The sequence below is a fragment of the Doryrhamphus excisus genome, chromosome 3 (genome assembly GCF_030265055.1).
Source record: "Doryrhamphus excisus isolate RoL2022-K1 chromosome 3, RoL_Dexc_1.0, whole genome shotgun sequence".
NCBI lineage: Eukaryota > Metazoa > Chordata > Actinopteri > Syngnathiformes > Syngnathidae > Doryrhamphus > Doryrhamphus excisus.
In genome coordinates, this window is record NC_080468.1 from 3,398,498 (window position 1) to 3,417,604 (window position 19,107).

A 19,107-nucleotide genomic window follows, 5' to 3' on the forward strand; every position below is an offset into this window, starting at 1 on the left:
TCAGGGAATATTTTCGTAGTTGGCAAAAAAACACTTTACGACCTTCTGAATATGGTGGTTAACATGATTAGAGCCCTTTACACTTGTAATACCCAATATAGTAGATGTAATATGAGTAAATAAGCCATTTATGCTAGTGTGAGATCATTCAAACCTGCATTAAAAGCCTCTTGTTCCAGCAATTAAGTCTTTGTGCCTCTCACCGAACATTCTAGTAACATTACTGATGACACCCACTGACCAGTGAATCAATCTTTTATATGATTTATGGTTGTATTTTAGTTCATTTTGGCATTTTTATACTTGAAAATACTTAATGTAGGCAAAAAAATACATCACATTTGCTTCAATATACATATATTTGGACTAATAGGCCATATTCAACCACCAAGCACGAGTTATTAATTAATGTATTTTTTTAAAAAATCCGAACTGCGAACTGGCGAGGGATTACAGCACTCAAAAACAAAAACAAAGAGTTATCCAAGAGTGTCATAATGTTCTTGTATACCTTGCAGGGGCAGCCGGAGTGTGGTTATGACTCAGCTGGAGATCAGCTACCTGGGAATGCGATCCCTCAAAGAAATCAGTGACGGAGACGTGGTCATCATCAAGAACCAGAACCTCTGTTACACTGACGGAAACCACTGGAAGGGGCTCTTCAAATCTGGAACACAGACTGCTATTGTGGGTGACAATGCCGATGCTGACACATGCGGTAAGTCTTACTTTTTTCTCTCTTATCTTGCTTCCTTGGTTTTATTTTTAAGTGGTTAAATGAAATGTATTATGACATTTTTGCAGAATTTCTCTTGTCCATCATATTATAATTCAACATCTAACTACCATGCACTGTATTCCTAAATGATGGAGAATTTATTGATTGTAATTTAAACAATTAATTCAAATGTTTGTGTATTAATATGATTTTTAAACAATAAGATGCAATATTTTATTGCCGCATTCTGTAGAAAATGTATGATTACCACCAAATCTAATCTTTCCAAAAATACATCAATCAAGGCACAAGAAACACAAATGTATTCTTATATAAAATATGTAAATACATGAATTATCTACTCGGAGATGGTGGAGTAGCCAACAAAACAACTGTACTGTATTGTAAGTATTGTGAGCATTGTAACTTTACAAAGCTTTTACTCAAGAAAAATATCTGTGATATTACACATATCGGGATTGGTTGATATGGGAAACGGAAATTAAGTTGGACAATATTGGCATATCGGTTATCGGCAAATAAAGCCAATATAGGACATCCCTACTTATCGTGTATAAAGAAATTGCTAAATTTCATAGTATTTAACAGTATTTTTCAAGTATACGTATATTTTTTGTATGTGTGCAGAAGAGAATGTCACTGTTTTATTGCAACCACATTCAAATTTCAGGTGTTTGCAGCAGTACTTGATGAATTTCTGACATTTTTAACAGGTTCACAGAAACTGTATTAACAACTTCTCTGTTAAATACATGTAGTTTTTGTTTGTATTTTTCATATACTTCGAATTCGAATAATAATAATAATAATAGTGTAAATGATCCAACTAACATTCATTCATTTTCTACCGCTTTTCCTCACGAGGCTCGCGGGGGTGCTGGAGCCTATCCCAGCTGTCTTCGGGCGTAAGGCGGGTTACACCCTGGACTGGTGGCCAGCCAATCACAGGGCACATATAGACAAACAACCATTCACACTCACATTCATACCTATGGACAATTTGGAGTCGCCAATTAACCTAGCATGTTTTTGGAATGTGGGAGGAAACCGGAGTACCCGGAGAAAACCCACGCATGCACGGGGAGAACATGCAAACTCCACACAGAGATGCCCGAGGGTGGGATTGAACCCTGGTCTCCTAGCTGTGAGGTCTGCGCGCTAACCCCTAGACCACCGTGCCGCCCGATCCAACTAACAATTCTATTAAATTCAGAGTCTCCTGTAGTCACAGGGAGCATGGTCCAAATAAGCAAATAACCACTGGGATCTCAAATTAGCAACACATGATGGCAGTAACTGCTTTTGAAGTATCTTGAGTGGTTAACATCTATCCGCTTTATCTGCCTCTGGATGCGCTTTAAAATGTGGCTACTCAGGTGTTGGTGTGAAAGTCAAGTGTGTGACACTTGCTGTACTGTTGTTTACAATGAACTCATCATCGGTATTAATGTTGGCTGGGTAGTTTGTTCCCTTTGCTTGTGTTGCTGCTGGTTGTGCAATACACTTGTTCATAAATGACCTGTCACGGCGTATGTAAGAGTTGGCTTATTTTCCTGTATGTTCAGCCGGTTGCATTATCCTTTGGAGCATTGTTTGTTTTGTGCATGTTTGTCAATGTCTCGTGCTATCTGTGTGTGTTTTAGCTACATGCTCCGGCAAGCTTCATTCTTTTCTGTACTGCAGCTTAACACTTAATTAAACACTTGCACTGGGTCATTGCCACAACACTCAACGTGACACGACCATGTGGTCTAAGAGAGCTATCTTTTTAAAGTTGGTCACCTGTCCAGACACAGTCTCAAGTTCTTGTTTTTTAATGCATAAGATTAGACACATGCAATCCAGAAAATAAGTAAATGTCACAAAAAAAGTGGGCTAATAAATTGACACACAAAGACTGCGGATTTCAGAAAATAACAGATGAAATCTCTACACTCTACAAGAAGCAATGAAGTCTGTAAAATTAAATAATTAAAAATAAAAAAATCACAAAATTTTTAACTACAATGATGAAAATGGTAATATTAATGATGATTATAATGATGGTAATAATGATAAAGATTATAACAACAATGATAATAATGATAATAATATTACAATGAAAATAATAACAGGGGAAACAAGACAGTGGCATGAACATGATTATATCCTGCAAAAAGGGGTAGGCATTTATAAGCTTTTGCTTCAGCCTACTCCTTTTGGGCTTGTGATCAGATAGTTGAATACAAATGTAAATAATGGAAAGTTATATTTTGATCGATGTAAGAAATGCACTGTAATGATTCATATATTTGCCCAAATAAAGGGAAAAAAAAAAAAAAGTAAAAAAAAAAATCTTATATATAATGGGTTTTCACATTGAGATGTTTCTCTCCAATTACCGCCCTGATTCTAATTACAACATTCACAGGATTGTGTGTTTGTTTTCAGCTCAGAGAAACGACACTTGCGATCATAAGTGCACTGCAGATGGATGCTGGGGTCCTGGCCCTGACATGTGTTTTGCCTGCCGGGACTTCAGTCGCGGCGGGAGCTGTGTGGACTCCTGCAACATCCTGGAGGGGTATGGGAGGATTTTGTGTTTTTCCGACGGAGGTCCTTATTTTTAGACAAATCTCACTTTCGACATTGTGGTTCACTCCCTTCCTGCATAATGTTTGATGGGTTTTGTTATTAAAGCGACCATCAACAACCAAGCCAGTTTAGTAGAAATTAGACAAACATTGTACATTCCTCTCACATGTGTTTGTTTTTGCAGGATACCATCAAACATTAAATGTTGCTTAAAATGTAACTTCTACCCTTGGTTGGCTTCATGTGTCTGCAGGGAGCCGCGGGAGGCTGTCGTGAAGAAGACATGCGTGGATTGTCACCCTGAGTGCCAGCATATGAACAGAACAGCAACCTGCAGTGCTCCAGTATGTCTGGAAAACATTATGTTGTTCTTGTAACCCCCAAAAAACACATTTACTTTCCAATTTGGACTTCCAATATCATTTTCTGAACATATAAGTCATGTGAGATGTTAGCTTGGTAAGCTTTTAAAGCAGGTTTTGCTTTTGCTTTGTTTTTTGTGATGTCAAAGAGGAAAGAACTTATTGTTCAGTCTTTATAATATTGAGTTTGAATCCCCACTTGGGGGCGGCACGGCGGTCTGGTGGTTAGTGCGCAGACCTCACAGCTAGGAGACGAGGGTTCGGTCCCCGCCCTCGGCCATCTCTGTGTGGAGTTTGCATGTTCTCCCCGTGTATGCGTGGGTTTTCTCCGGGTACTCCGGTTTCCTCCCACATTCCAAAAACATGCTAGGTTAATTGGTGACTCCAAATTGTCCATAGGTATGAATGCGAGTGTGAATGGTTGTTTGTCTATATGTGCCCTGTGATTGGCTGGCGACCAGTCCAGGGTGTACCCCGCCTCTCGCCCGAAGACAGCTGGGATAGGCTCCAGCACCCCCCGCGACCCTCGTGAGGAAAAAAGCGGTAGAAAATGAATGAATGAATGAATCCCCACCTTCTCCCTGTGTGTGTGTGTGTGTGTGTGTTGGGGGGGGTGTCTTCATCCGGGTACTCCGGTTTCCTCCCACGTTTCAAAAACATGCATGTTAGGTTAAGTGGAGACTCTACATTATCCATAGGTATGAATTGGTTGTTTGTCTATATGTGCCATGCGATTGGCTGGCACATATAGGCTGTGTACCCCGCCTTTCGCTTGAAGACAGCTGTCATAGGCTCCAGCATACCCCCACCACCCTAATGAGGATAAACAGCTTAAAAATTGGATGAGCTTTATCATTCTAATATTATTTTGCTTTTTTAATGTGTATTACAATGTGCCATTATAAAAAATGTAACACTAAAATGCAATTTCTTTACCAATCCCTCTATAAAACACCACTAGCTGACAGTATTACAGTGCAAAAAACCTGCTCTTTCCTCTCTTGTTCTTGTCTGTCAGTTGTCGTCAAAGAGTTAGTAGTTTTACTTTAGTTTGGTTTTATTTAGTTGTATTTTACAGCAGTATGCTTATGTTTTACACATAGAAGGCAGTTTATAACATTAAAATGTGACTTCAGTCAACCATAAATGTGGTTGTGTTGGAGCTTACACTTCTACCGGAAACAGGTCATACTCTTATCATAAAAGTACATTACATAGATCATAAAGGCAATTGACTTTGCCACTGGCAGAGCAACTGCACTCTAGAGCATTGTATTGTGTTCCCATTGTAAATGGTGTCAAAATATCTGACTCCAACACGCCACCTTTTAGTAACCCTTTTGTTGCTGGCAGTGGTATGCTTACGGAGGGTAGTGCTAGTAGTATATCGTTGCAAGCCTAATTATACAGTTATTGTTATTTGCTCGTTTTAGTCCAGTCGCGGCAGACAGTCGCCTCACACCAAGTCTCATTTCAGTTCGAAGTCGCTTCTTCCTTAGCGAGAGCTCTTTCTCACTTGTGTCACTTGCTCATTAGGGGTTCAGAGATAGTAGAGACAGTATACTGTAGCAATAATCACATGATGTCTTTGTGGTTCTTTCAGGGTTCTGCCAACTGCACCGAGTGCGCCAACTTCAGGGATGGACTCTTCTGCGTCGCCCGCTGCCCTCAAGGTGTGCCGGGTGAGGACGACGCTCTCGTGTGGAAATACGCCGACGACTTAAAAGTGTGCCAGCTGTGTCACCCCAACTGCACCCAAGGGTAAAAAACACACAGAGTTTTTAAGGACACATGAATGATACAGTATTTATGGCTTAACATACATTACTTATGGTGCTTTTATTTAGTCCATCATTGCTAATCCTTTTCTTGATTTGAATTTTTTCCCCCATCTTTTCCCATTTAGGGTTTCTTAATTTTTAGGGATTAAGTTTTTTTTAACTTTGGTAACAAAATTTTGACATCATAATTATATTTAAAATAATAATATACCAGTGTAATTCACTTTTAATTCCACGTAGTTAAGTGTATGTCTTAACTACATTTTCTTCGATAATGACTATGTTGATTGGTGGGATAAATCACATGTTCTTGCTGCCTTATTATAAGGCTTGTGGTGCCGATTTGGCCTTCATCTGAAGTTGCCAAGTACAGTTTTCTTTCCCTATGAAGGCCTAAACATTACATTATTATTACCTTCTGGTTTGGAGTTAAAAGAAATTGTGCGTGTTGTTTCTTGGATATTGATCTTGATATTTGATGATGGCATTGCTACTTGTTTTTCATCATCAGTCATGGTCATGGTTGGGTTTTGACCTTTTTTTGGTTTTGACTTATTTTCAAAAAGAAGTAAGAAGAAGCAAAGCTTGTTTATTCCAACCCCTTCTCCATGCCAAGTACTGGTAATATGTCCCCATTTTTAATTAGGTGAGAACAGAATAGGGAATTTGTATCAATAGTATAAGAAGAGAAAAAATAAGTACATTAATACATACATTCATAAATGACAGTACATTAATAAAAAATGAATATAGTGCATTGACTTATATTGCAGACATGCGCCAAAACATGGTGTTGTCTGATGCAAAAGTTGTGATATCCTTTTATACAGTACAACTACCCGTGTCTGTTTATTATGGTTGTTGTAGTTTGGAGCAGTTCTGCATCATAAACAATGATGTTATCAAATAAGATCTGTTTCTTTCTACTCCTTTGCATGATTGTTGAACTGTGCAAATGTAAACATGTGATGTACTTTGTTAAGCATGTCACAAATAATAATTCACACGCTTTAACAGTATCAGTGCGGAAGCGTGTTTAATTGGGATTGATTTGTTTACAGGTGCACAGGGCGTGGTATCCAAGGCTGCCAGGGGAAAATGTAAGTAAACAAACCTCATATACCCAGCATCTTTCATTTCGTGATAAGATTCTCATCCATCGGCGTATCCTGTGTTGTCTTTCAGTACTTCGGGCCTGTCCATGATTGCAGCGGGTGTGGTTGGTGGCCTTCTGGCATTCCTGGTTGTAGCCCTGTCTGTGTTTGTGTTTCTACGGCGACGCCACATCAAGAGGAAAAGGACCATGCGCAGACTTCTCCAGGAGAAGGAGGTACGATGAGACCATTTTCACTGTAAAGTGTCTGCACAAAAGCAAGCATATTTTGTAGCTTGTGCATTGTTTTTCCCAGTTGGTTGAACCTCTGACTCCAAGCGGCGAAGCACCCAACCAAGCACTGCTACGCATCTTGAAGGAACCCGAATTCAAGAAAATCAAAGTGCTGGGATCTGGGGCTTTTGGTACAGTTTACAAGGTAACTGGTTATTTGGTTTTTTGGGGGGCTAAAAATGGCAGCCTTGTCAGAATTTCCACCCAGCATGTGATCCGACCTGATCCAAGTGTGTGTCGCCTTCGCTCTGCGACATCTGTTGTCAATTTTTCAATTAAAAGAAGCATTTTTAACTTGCATGGTCACGCACCAGTGACTCCACTTTGGCTTCCTGTGCGCATTAAACACACACTTGGGGGCTTAGGAGAAAGATGCTGAATATTACACAATCATTTTGCTGTTTCATTACTGACCGGGTAGCTTTTTATTGCCGGAATTACATATAATATAATTGGCCTGCTTAAGAAAATGGTTTTAGGGTTCAACGTTTATCTTCAATCTGTACTTTGCTATTTTATTATTATGTTTATTCTATTATTATACAGTTTTTTTCTGCATGATTTTGAAATATTTTATTAATTTTCTGATCATTATACAGTATTTTTCAATGTTGTATGAACTGTATTTACTCATGGTATTATCACAGATGCATCAGGAAGCAATTTAATGTCAACGTCTACATTCCTTTATTAAACATATGAATACATAGATATTTATTCTTCATAAACGATTAATGATTAATAATCGATCATTATATAATTTCTATGGATGTGTTATAATTAACACAAAAATATGCATGTTTGTAGGTAAAAAAAACTAATACATATTAAAAACAAATAAAAATGAATAATTAAAAGAAATACAATTATTTTTATTTTTTATTATTTTATTTAATTGCTGTTAAGCACATACATAATTATTTTTATGCATAATATAAAAAGCATAATCATTTGAAAATTTGAAATTTTTATTTTGGAGGATGCTAATGCTAATCAAAATACATTTCCATTTATTGCATACATCGTATTATACTCATGTACAGTAACACAGCTCATGAAATACCTTATTTTGGTGTGTGTATCCATGCAGGGCCTTTGGGTGCCAGAGGGAGAGGACGTAAAGATCCCAGTGGCCATCAAGGTTTTGAGAGAAGCCACGTCGCCCAAAGCCAACAAAGAGATCCTGGACGTAAGTTGATTAAGTAGAAAGCTATTTAGAGAATAATTGCAATACATCAGTCTGACTGTATTGCATATTGTATTTATATTGCATTGCATGCATTTCAAGAAAATTTACGCTTATTTTGATCATAATCCATGTGTGAGTGTTGGCCCTGTGAAAAATGAATGCTCATGATTGTTTTTTTAATGAGACTTTCTATTACATCTTCCTCACATCATCACACAGGAGGCGTACGTGATGGCAAGCGTGGAACACCCACACGTGTGCCGCCTGCTGGGCATCTGCCTGACCTCCACGGTGCAGCTAGTGACCCAGCTGATGCCTTTCGGCTGCCTGCTGGACTATGTCAAGGAGAACAAGGACAGCATCGGGTCGCAGTACCTGCTCAACTGGTGTGTGCAGATTGCTAAGGTGAGCTCTCTTCAGGTAATGTTTTGACTACTGCTTAGACTACTTTTCATAGTCGCTTACCGCCTTCATACATTTGACTGAAAGATTTTGGATATATTATTAAAAATACTATATGTTATGAAATGATATTAAAATACTATGTGTCTTTTCATCTGCACACATGAGCATAGAAGGATAAGATATGGTTTGGTTCACAGCATTAACATTAGTGAACAAGGACGAGGCGAAAGTAAGAATGGAAAATACACGTCTGTCTGTGCAGCGTCTGAGAAACTCAAACCAACACAGCCTCGATCTGGGTCACACATGGTATGTTCAAGGACCACCGTATAAAATGGCTGCAACGCCCCAAGAAGACATATTTGTGAGAGCAGAAATAGTAGTCAGTGCATTCAGTCAACAAATACAGCTCAGAAAACACACTAATTAGTCACAGCATCACATAAGAAGACCAGCTCTCACTTAGTACATTGTATATACATTCATACACTCTGGACTGGTCACCAGCCAATCACAGGGCACATATAGACAAACAACCATTCACACTCACATTCATACCTATGGACAATTTGCAGTCGCCAATTAACCTAGCATGTTTTTGGAATGTGGGAGGAAACCCACGCATGCACGGGGAGAACATGAAAACTCCACAAAGAGGTGGCAGAGGGTGGAATCGAACATGGGTCTCCTAGCTGTGTGGCCAGTGCTAACCACTTGACTACCGTCCACTCCACATTGTATGAATTAACTTTAAAAAATCACGCACAACGTCATCAAACGTACTTTGTTGTTCTTGCTACTTGAACTATTTGTTCATTGAATGCACACAGAACAATAAACAACTTCATACTGTCGCCTTTTGATTGTTCACATCAGGCATTCAAGCACTACACAAATCTCAGTGTATAGTGTATAGTCAAGCCCTGTTTAATTTTACAAAAATTAGCTTGGGCGTACTCCACTTTGGGAACCTAAGACTTACAGGATTATGCTAAAACACCATATTCAATTTCTACTAAACTTTATGGAGGGGTGGAGTGCATGGACCGACAACTCCTCTGCTCCCACTTTCATTAAATCCACCCACCAGCTCCATTACAGCTGGGATCACTGGGATGTTAGTCTTGTGTGTATACTTGAATTGAATCTGTTGTAGGATATGCTAACAATGGCAAAAAAAGGTATTGTCAAACATTTTAGCTAGAAGTTTAACAGATTTTTCGGTGCGGTACAAAGGTGTACCACATGGAAGTGTGATTACCTCATGATATAGGCTTGTGCCTAATCAGGAAACAAATATAGTATAGCCCAACATTTGGTTATAGTGATAGTGCCAGAGCTTGAAAACAGTCCTGCCGTTAAAGTCTCCCGTTTGGGAATATTTTACCAGCGGTTTCATTTTAAAGTTGATTACACTAAAGCCTTTATCATTATAGCCATAACTTTTTCATTAAAGTTGACATGGCTTTAGCACATCATGTGTGGTTAGCGCGCAGACCTCACAGCTAGGAGGACCAGGGTTCGATTCCACCCTCGGCCATCTCTGTGTGGAGTTTGCATGTTCTCCCCGTGCATGCGTGGGTTTTCTCCGGGTACTCCGGTTTCCTCCCACATTCCAAAAACATGCTAGGTTAATTGGCGACTCCAAATTGTCCATAGGTATGAATGTGAGTGTGAATGGTTGTTTGTCTATATGTGCCCTGTGATTGGCTGGCGACCAGTCCAGGGTGTACCCCGCCTCTCGCCCGAAGACAGCTGGGATAGGCTCCAGCACCCCCGTGACCCTCGTGAGGAAAAAGCGGTAGAAAATGAATGAATGAATGAATGAATGAATGTTCAAGTGTTAGCTTCCATATTGTGTAACACCACGCCATTTGTTTTGACACAAGGGTATGAACTACCTGGAGGAGCGTCACTTGGTCCACCGCGACTTGGCAGCTCGAAACGTCCTGGTGAAGACTCCTCAGCACGTCAAGATCACAGACTTTGGCCTGGCCAAGCTGCTGAATGCCGATGAGAAGGAGTACCACGCTGACGGAGGAAAGGTTGTTCTACCAACCACGCTAACAAATGAACTTTATTATTTGGGATAAGACCATTTTTCTTCAATATTATACCTAATGATGTGGTAATTGCAATTCTGACCCATGAGGTGGCATCATAGTTACATTATGACTGCAGGAAATATTTATACATAATTAAATGTAAATCATTATATTATATATCATTATGTAATATTTAGTGTTATGGTTGTGTTTCATGCCAGAATGAAAATGCATTTATTGAGTTATTCTATTGACTTTACAGGTACCCATTAAGTGGATGGCTCTGGAGTCCATTCTAAACAGAACATACACGCACCAGAGTGACGTATGGAGCTACGGTGAGTCTTTAGACCTTATCACACAGCGGGTTAAAAAAAACAAAACAAAACATAAAAGTCAGCATTTTTAGCTCGCTAGCTACAGTTATCCGCCTGACTTTATACCACAGTGACTTTTGTTTTTAAAACAAGTAACGCAGTTAGTTTGGAGCTGGTTTTGTCCCACAACTTCAATGTCTTGTCATGATACTAATTACGTCTTGCCCGCAAAACACTATTTGTGTGTGGTTGTTTAGTGAACATAAACACATAGCGTGTCCAGCCTGATGAAGTTAATATTATATATCAGCTGATTTTGATTAGCTCACCAAAGGGTCAAAAATATTTGCTTCAACTCTTAGTAGTTTTTCATTAGACTCTCATCAGAATTTATACCTTTATATAATAAGTCATAATTAAAACACAATAGTTGACAGCGCTAATAGTTGGAGACTCATGCAACCTGGACACTGAATTTCTTTTGAATTCCAATTTCAAGGGGATCTATTATGCTTTTTCCACTTTTCTGACTTATACATTTGGGCATTTGGAAGTGAGCCTATAAAGAAGTTTGGGATGGCTCAAAATGCTCTGTTTCAAAGGGTGTGGTAAAACCGCCCCTTTGTGATGTCACAGAGGGGTGGACTTCCTTATATGGCTTGTAGTTAGGAAGCACTTTGGGCGTGTGACCAATCACAGCGTCTGACCAATCACAGCTTGTTGAGAGAGCCCAGTGTACAGACCATTACAGTAGTCTAGCCTGCAGGAAACATGGATTAGTCTCTCTAGATCTGGCTTATACACTATTCCCTTCATTTTGGCAATGTTTTTTAAGGTGTTAAAATGCTGCTCAATTTACTGAGGTTGTTAAAGTTGAGGTCTGAGTCCATTATTACCCCTAGATTTCTAACCTGTTGATTAGGTTTTAGAGAGTCTCAAGGTGACTAGTAACACTTTCCCTTTGTTTCTGTGGGGCACAAACAATCATTTCAATTGTGTCCGTGTTTAAATTGTGTGTTTTACATGCATACACTGAACTGCATCACATTTCACAATTATTCTGTATTAAAGTGTAGCAATAGCTGATACCTACCTGGATACATTTTGTACAGTAAGGATGCTGAAACCCCATGTATAAAATATATACTTGCAGTTCTGACACTTTCACACTCCTCCATTATTGGCCCACATAACGCTTACTTGACATATCCAAAAAATGACAGCAAGCGTTTTAACAGCAAGGAAATTCTCAGATGGAATATTTTTATTGGATCTTGTCAGGATGTTGTCGACATTTAAGAACACAACATGAGATGGGAGAACATCGCTCTCCCAGATGGACAAGATTACACACACAGTCCTTCCAGATCTGCAGCACACGTGCACAATAAAAAACGCCAACTCATGGAAACTCAAAACTTTGCTTCTTTCTTTTGTGAAGGCCTGTTTCCAAATCCACTTCTCCCCCCATCAGGGTTTGATCATATGTTTTTTCTGCCTAAGACATCAGCTAGCTTTGGCACAGGTGACACTAGTTCCCTGGGACTCTTCTTAAGCTCTGAGATATATCCTGATAAATCCCACAGCCTATTTGTCACCATTGCTGGTTGGACAATGCACACATCCCGTCATTGGCATTTCTACAGCTTTATTGCACACAAAAAACAACTGAAGACTTTTTTTCCTTGCAGGTGTGACAGTGTGGGAGCTGATGACATTCGGGACCAAACCGTATGACGGCATTCCGGCCAGTGAAATAGCTGGTGTGCTGGAGAAAGGCGAGCGTCTGCCTCAGCCTCCAGTGTGCACCATAGACGTCTATATGATCATGGTCAAATGTAAGTGGAAGAGTGCGGAAAAAAACAAGTTTTTGGTATAAAAAATCCCAAACAGCCCTCACATTTTGTCTTCTCATAGAAAATAAACATGGATATATTTTAGAGTAGTCAGTACACAGCTTGTATAGCGGTATGCATATACTATCTACTCAAAATGAGTCAACATGGTGTTGTGTTCACAGGTTGGATGATCGACGCAGACAGTCGACCACGTTTCAGAGAACTAATAGCAGAATTCACAAAAATGGCGCGGGATCCTCCTCGTTATCTTGTCATCCAGGTATATGAAGTTACTCAAATTCCCAACTTTAAAATGTATGGTAAATTCCAGAATATAAACCACACATCACCAAATTTAAAGGGAAGAAACATGAGCATAAATAGGCCACACTTATTCACACTCATTTACGGTATTTTTACCATCAGTCATGAATGTGATGCTAACTCTCGCTCTAATGCCATTTGTCCTTCAGGACGATGAGAGCATGCACGTGCAGAATCCTCCCGACAATAAATTCTACCGCAGCCTGGTCAGCAGCGAGGACATGGAGGACGCAATTGACGCGGATGAGTACCTTGTGCCACAGCACGGCTTCTTCGCCAGCCAGAGCACGTCTCAAACGCCACTGCTTCACTCCACTGTAAGCTTGAACCAGGCGACACAACACGTTTCATATGAATTGATTCTAGTCATACAGTACAGTGGTTCCCAAACTTTTGATTCCTGCACACTTGAAACACTTTATTATTTTAACTTAAAATATTTAACATAATTAGTTCATACATTTTCTAGTCATTCCAGGTCAAAAGTTTGATAAAGTTTCACATGAGCACTGATGAATACAGTGAGTATATAAGTAATCATCATTTATTCCACTCTAACGTCTGTTTCAATAGGTGGAATTTGATCATCACTTTTTAGTCGACTAACAATGGCAATTTAGTTTCAAATTGAATGGGAAAGTTTAACAATCATGATAAAGCAGTATCCAAAGTAGAAAATACTGTATATACACAGGGCTTAAAGTATTCCGGCTTAAAGTGTGCCGGGTCTCCAGCGTTTCAATATGAAAAAAAAAAAAGAATCTGCTGAACCCAGACAAACACAAACTCATTGTAGCCATGCGGTAGGGCTTTGAATGCAGCTATTGCCAAGCCCCCCCCCCCAACACCGCCATTATGCTGCATTCAAGAGTAAATAAAAAGTGTAAATAAATGTAAATATATGTACATATATGTACAAAACAATAACCTATGCAGTAACAAAATGTAGAATTGCCGTCAAAAACAATAACCTAGTTTGCATGTTCTCCTCGTGCATGCGTGGGTTTTCTCCGGGTACTCCGGTTTCCTCCCACATTCCAAAAACATGCTAGGTTAATTGGCCACTCCAAATTGTCCATAGGTATGAATGTGAGTGTGAATGGTTGTTTGTCTGTATGTGCTCTATGATTGGCTGGCGACCAGTCCAGGGTGTACCCCCCCGGGATAGGCTCCATTACCCCCGCGACCCTCATAGGGAGTGACCCTCATGTCCAGTGTTTATGTAACATGAACCGTTTTTTCGCTCTGCAGTATAAGTCGCAGGAACAGCCAACCTATGAGAAAAAGTGCAACTTATAGTCGGGAAAGTACGGTAGTCCTTTTTGGACATGAGAAACTGTGGATTGTATTATGTGATGTATTCCAATGTATAACATATACATATGTATATTTGTGCCAATATTGGTGTCTTCCTCACCAAGCTTCTTGCTGATGGCCTTTGGGTTCTTTGAGTCTTGGTCAGGTTTACACACGTGTCCTGGGGGGGCTTTTGACAGCTCTTTGGTCTTCCTCATGATGATGGAGAGGTTTGAATGAGCCCAGTTACTCTGTTTTTTTTTATATCTCATTGCAACTACCACCCCCCCCTCTGTCCGAGCCCAACACAAATAAGAGGACCTCATTGTCCTCGCCTTCTCCCACGTTTCCTCCCAGGTGGAACTCTTCTTCCTTAAGTTCAGCTTCTGGCTATTCTACCTGGAACCTCCTGTAGTTGTCAAGCTTTGTGATTACCTTTGCAGAGAAACATACCAGTCCAATTAGAGCCTGTTGTTGTAACATCATCCAGCGTGGGTCTAGAAATGTTTTACAGATGGTTGTTTCGTCAGCGTGTTTAATTTCCTTTTCCTGTTAAAAGTAATTGCTTTGCCACAGCTGTCACCCCTGCTTTTTTTTTTTATCTTTTGGGCTGGGCTTTTGACACGTTTCACACTCCCGTGACTCGAGAACAAAGCTGAAGTAGGACACTTCCTGTCTTCATCTTCTTCTCACGCTGCGATGACAGCCACGCTTCCTCTTTGCCATTATGGCTCAAATGGAAAATGTGTCATCATCATCATCATCATTGTGAGATGTTAACGCCAGGTTTCCTCCCCCCCCACAGAGCCTGAACAGCAGCATTGGAACATGCTACAGCAGAAATGGCCTGCAGGTATGGAAAAATGAGGTACTTCAGTATATTTGTTTTATGTTTGGTGTTATTACAGCTGACATGAAAATGGCATTTTTGTGCTACAGAATGGATTACCCAGCAGAGATGGAAGCATAGTTCTTCGTTATATCCCAGACCCCACGGATAAACTTTTAGACGACGCTTTCCAGCCTGCCCCAGGTTTGTGTCCTTCATCTTTAAACTGTCAGAATATCAGTGACGTAGATGAGGTCAGCCATGATCAACGCTGGTGCCGTCATTTGACTCTGAAAGAAAGGGCGACATCAAGTGGTCACAAAGCATATCGCTGCTTTGTCCACACCAGAAGTGCCTTTTAAGTTCAAGTCTCTCAGTAGAATGACAGAGGGCTCTCCAGGACACCTCTAGATGGACTCCAAGCAGGCCGGGCACTCTGAACTTGCCGACAGCCAGGACCCTTTCCCCAACTAATTTTATTTAGTTTTTAATCACAAAAAAAATAATTTTATTTAGTTTTTATCACTAAAAAATTATTTAGTTTTCATCAAGCGTCCTCTTTGATGAAAGTGTTTCTACTTATCTTTAATGTTTTATTGGAGCCTATTCTGCTTTGAGAATTTGATGTACACAGTATGTGTGAAATGTTATCGTTACACTATAAATAAAGCTTCATTATTTCATGTAAAAATAGCAAATAGTTTAATCACCATCTTTCCTTGCTTGACAGACTACATGAACCAGAACACATCGTCAGACATGATGAACCCGGTCTACCCGCAGCCCGGTCCTCCCCGCGCCCTCCTCCCCACAATCTCCTCGGATGATACTGAGGCCGAGTACCTGAACTGCTTCAAAAACGGGCTCAACGGACCCGAGTACCTCAATGAATTTCCATCCACCGGTGCTATCATCGCTCCACTTACATCCAATGGCGGACTTGTTCACAAATACATGCCACAAAATAGTATAGACAACCCCGATTACCAACGCAGTTTCACGCCCACCTTCAAGGCCCGCACTAACGGGCATGTACCGGCAGCAGAGAACACAGAGTACCTGGGCCCGGACTGAATCGAGAAAGTTTTCCTTAGTGGTACCATCAGTTATTAAGGTGACACTTTTGTACAGCTTTGCATCACCTGTGGAGTTGTTTTCTTCTTAAAGCCACAGACACACCAAGAACTTGACCTGAAAGATCAATGTGTGAAAGTGAAAATCCCCCGTGACTCTGTGGGCAGAAGACCAGAAGTAAGGCGGAAGCATCCAAAAAGGGAACTGAAATGAGAAGCTAAAGCCAAAACCGACTGGCTTGACATGCGACAACCACTCAAGATAGGACAGACCTTGACGAGGAGCCCTCCCGCCTGCCTGGCTCTGACGGGAGCTCTTAGGAGTCCAATGCTGGACTGACTCTTTCTGAATGAGGACACAAGATTGCACAGAATGAAGAATCGTCCACTTTTGGGGGGAAAACTAGTGATCTGCATCGAAATATGTCACATTTATAACTTGAAGGCAGTGTCTTAATATGGAAGAAAGTGTAATATTATGCAAATGATGACCGTGGAAAATTCCAAACCTGCAGCACTTATGTAACACTAACGCTGCGTTCACACTTGTAGCTATTTGGTGCAGTTCACTTAGTTTTCACACTGGTATTTATGTCATGGGACCAAAGGCTACACAGTAAAAAAAAAACATATGCATAAAGTAAGGACTTGATGAGGCAGCTTTTGTGACTTTTTACATGAAGTAGCTCAAATATTCCAAACCAATATCCCGTCTGATGGTTTGAATATGCAGCTTATTTTTATATTCTGCTATATTTACCATCTTGGATTTTGCAAAACGCTTCTTAAATATACAAAAGGTTGTGGGATGGTCTCAAAGGAGGGTGGAGGGGACAGAACAAAAAGACAGCACCTTTTCTCTTTCATATTTATCATTGCTGCATGTTTTTGGTGTCATTTTAACACCGCTCCATGTCTTGCATCCGTGTTGTGTTCACATTTTATTTCACAGCGGAACGAGACCCTTTCTCCGTGGACTCGACCCACATTTGGTGCACACCAGGATTCGGATAATGGTATTCACATTGACTCAAATGAACCGTACCGGCAGATCAAAAGCACTAGAGTTCCTTTTAACCGAACCAAACATGCCAAGTGTGAACACAACAGTATTGTATCCTCTCCCTGTGGCTGTCATTGTGTCTTATTTGTGTGTGCAGATCAGAGTGGATGGCAACATTTTATGTGTCTAGACACCACTTGAGATCTCTGGTAGGCCAAAATCTTTCATTTGTCTTTACAAAAGGGTTAACTATAGTTGACAGATTCCCTACTAGGCAGAGTCACCACACTGCAAAAACTAAAGCCTAAGTAACAGAAATCAAGTCAAAAATACTTATTTGGGAGTTCAACCAATTTACTTATCTGAAGTAATATGTGCTCCAATATGAGCTGTGTAATTGTTACATTAAGGAACATCACATTTACACTTGCACTATAAAAAGTGTCTGGTAAGAATCTTATTCATCCAAAAAATGAGCACATATGATGTGGATTTCAGCTATTTAATCAGGCTTATAGTTCACTTTTAGTCGTGTAGAATATTATCGTAAACACACTAGAGGACAGGGAGAGAAGCTGAAGCTGATTTTTTTAAACCTTAATAATGATTTGTAGTACATGACAAAGTGGAAAGGAAAACATAGCTCTTTTTGAACGAGAGTATTGCACAACACAACAGCGACAGAGCCAGTGTTGTAATAACAGCAAGGAGCAAACTGTAAGTTCATTGTAAACAACAGTATGGAAGACATGGTGTTTTAAAGTGCACACAGAGCTAGATAGAGAAGCAAAAAAAACAAAACACATTACAATTACATCATCCGGAAAGGGGATGTACCAAATCCCAGAGTTTATAGGAAGTGATAACATTTGGACCAGTCAACAACGACGTGTTGGTACATTCCTTTTTCTGGTTTCTCTCTGTAGCCGAGAAATGCAACACACACACACAAAACCAATTACAATCACACCCCTGGTAAACCCTCATTAAAATATTTGATGTACTCCTGTGGTACATCAGTTCCTTCCTTCTGCTAGTTGCATGCACAAAACCTAAACTTGGGAGACGTCACACTATTTTCTATGGCATCGTGTACAGTATGTGCATTCAACTACCACATGGAAGAAACAGATGACCACACATATAGGAGCATAGCATAGGAGTATTTGTGGTAATTGTGCTTTCATCCACTTGTGTAGGACCTCCGGTGGGATACATTGTGGCCATCTACGACGTGTATTTCTTGTTTATGTTAAGTAGGAGAGCAAGTCAAAACCAGACCAAACTTCCAAACACATTCCATCTGTGGAACAGAGTCCACGTTGTGTGTGTTTACCTAAACTAGTATTTCCCTGTGATTGTATATCACATTTAGTGTACAGTATAGTTCTTCCCAGGCTGTATAGACACTGTAGCTCCCGGTGGTTCCTCTGTGCAAGAGTGGTAACGATGATATTCCTAGTTTTAAAGGAATGCACTAATGTAGCAACCTGTTGATGCCTATACTTTTGCAGATGTAACACAGGTACATGTACAGGTATGTAACAATAATGCTGTGATAGATGATATATAGTCTGCTGTAATATACTATATATGTGTTAAGGATACACACACATATGTACTGCCCCGTATATGCAACCTGTTTAAAAACATAGTATATGAATAAATTGTTTTTTTCTATGGAAATAAACATCACTGTCTTTTTTTTTTCCTGCACAAAAAGAAGTAACAGCTGACCTATTTAAAGCGCATGTAGAGCTAGATAAAGGTGTTGCTGACCACTCGTGACACTGGTTGAAAATGATTCACTCATCTTCAGTCATGGCAGATAAGATCTGCATTCTTACATGTTAATGTACAACTGTCTGGTGAGTGACCTCTCGTGATTACGCAGCATCCTGCCATTGTATGTGTGAGTAGAATACGATGAAGAAAACTGAGGAAA

At 40.0% G+C, this 19,107-nt stretch overlaps 1 protein-coding gene across 2 annotated transcripts in view; it reads left to right on the forward strand.

Annotated features, from left to right (window-relative positions):
* egfra (epidermal growth factor receptor a (erythroblastic leukemia viral (v-erb-b) oncogene homolog, avian)) overlaps positions 1-18,833 on the forward strand; it is a 46,727-nt gene extending 27,894 nt beyond the window's left edge. The window contains exons 12-28 of one of the 2 annotated variants that reach the window (XM_058067147.1): positions 519-718; positions 3,170-3,302; positions 3,567-3,657; positions 5,279-5,436; positions 6,518-6,556; positions 6,642-6,786; positions 6,866-6,988; positions 7,934-8,032; positions 8,252-8,437; positions 10,327-10,482; positions 10,745-10,820; positions 12,491-12,637; positions 12,820-12,917; positions 13,111-13,278; positions 15,063-15,125; positions 15,197-15,290; positions 15,817-18,833. In XM_058067147.1, coding sequence (XP_057923130.1) covers positions 519-718; positions 3,170-3,302; positions 3,567-3,657; positions 5,279-5,436; positions 6,518-6,556; positions 6,642-6,786; positions 6,866-6,988; positions 7,934-8,032; positions 8,252-8,437; positions 10,327-10,482; positions 10,745-10,820; positions 12,491-12,637; positions 12,820-12,917; positions 13,111-13,278; positions 15,063-15,125; positions 15,197-15,290; positions 15,817-16,160 — 2,320 coding nt within the window. In that variant the 3' untranslated portion in view covers positions 16,161-18,833. The remainder of the gene's footprint in view (positions 1-518; positions 719-3,169; positions 3,303-3,566; positions 3,658-5,278; positions 5,437-6,517; positions 6,557-6,641; positions 6,787-6,865; positions 6,989-7,933; positions 8,033-8,251; positions 8,438-10,326; positions 10,483-10,744; positions 10,821-12,490; positions 12,638-12,819; positions 12,918-13,110; positions 13,279-15,062; positions 15,126-15,196; positions 15,291-15,816) is intronic. The other variant, XM_058067148.1, reaches the window with a different exon arrangement.
* The last annotated feature ends 274 nt before the right edge of the window (positions 18,834-19,107 follow it).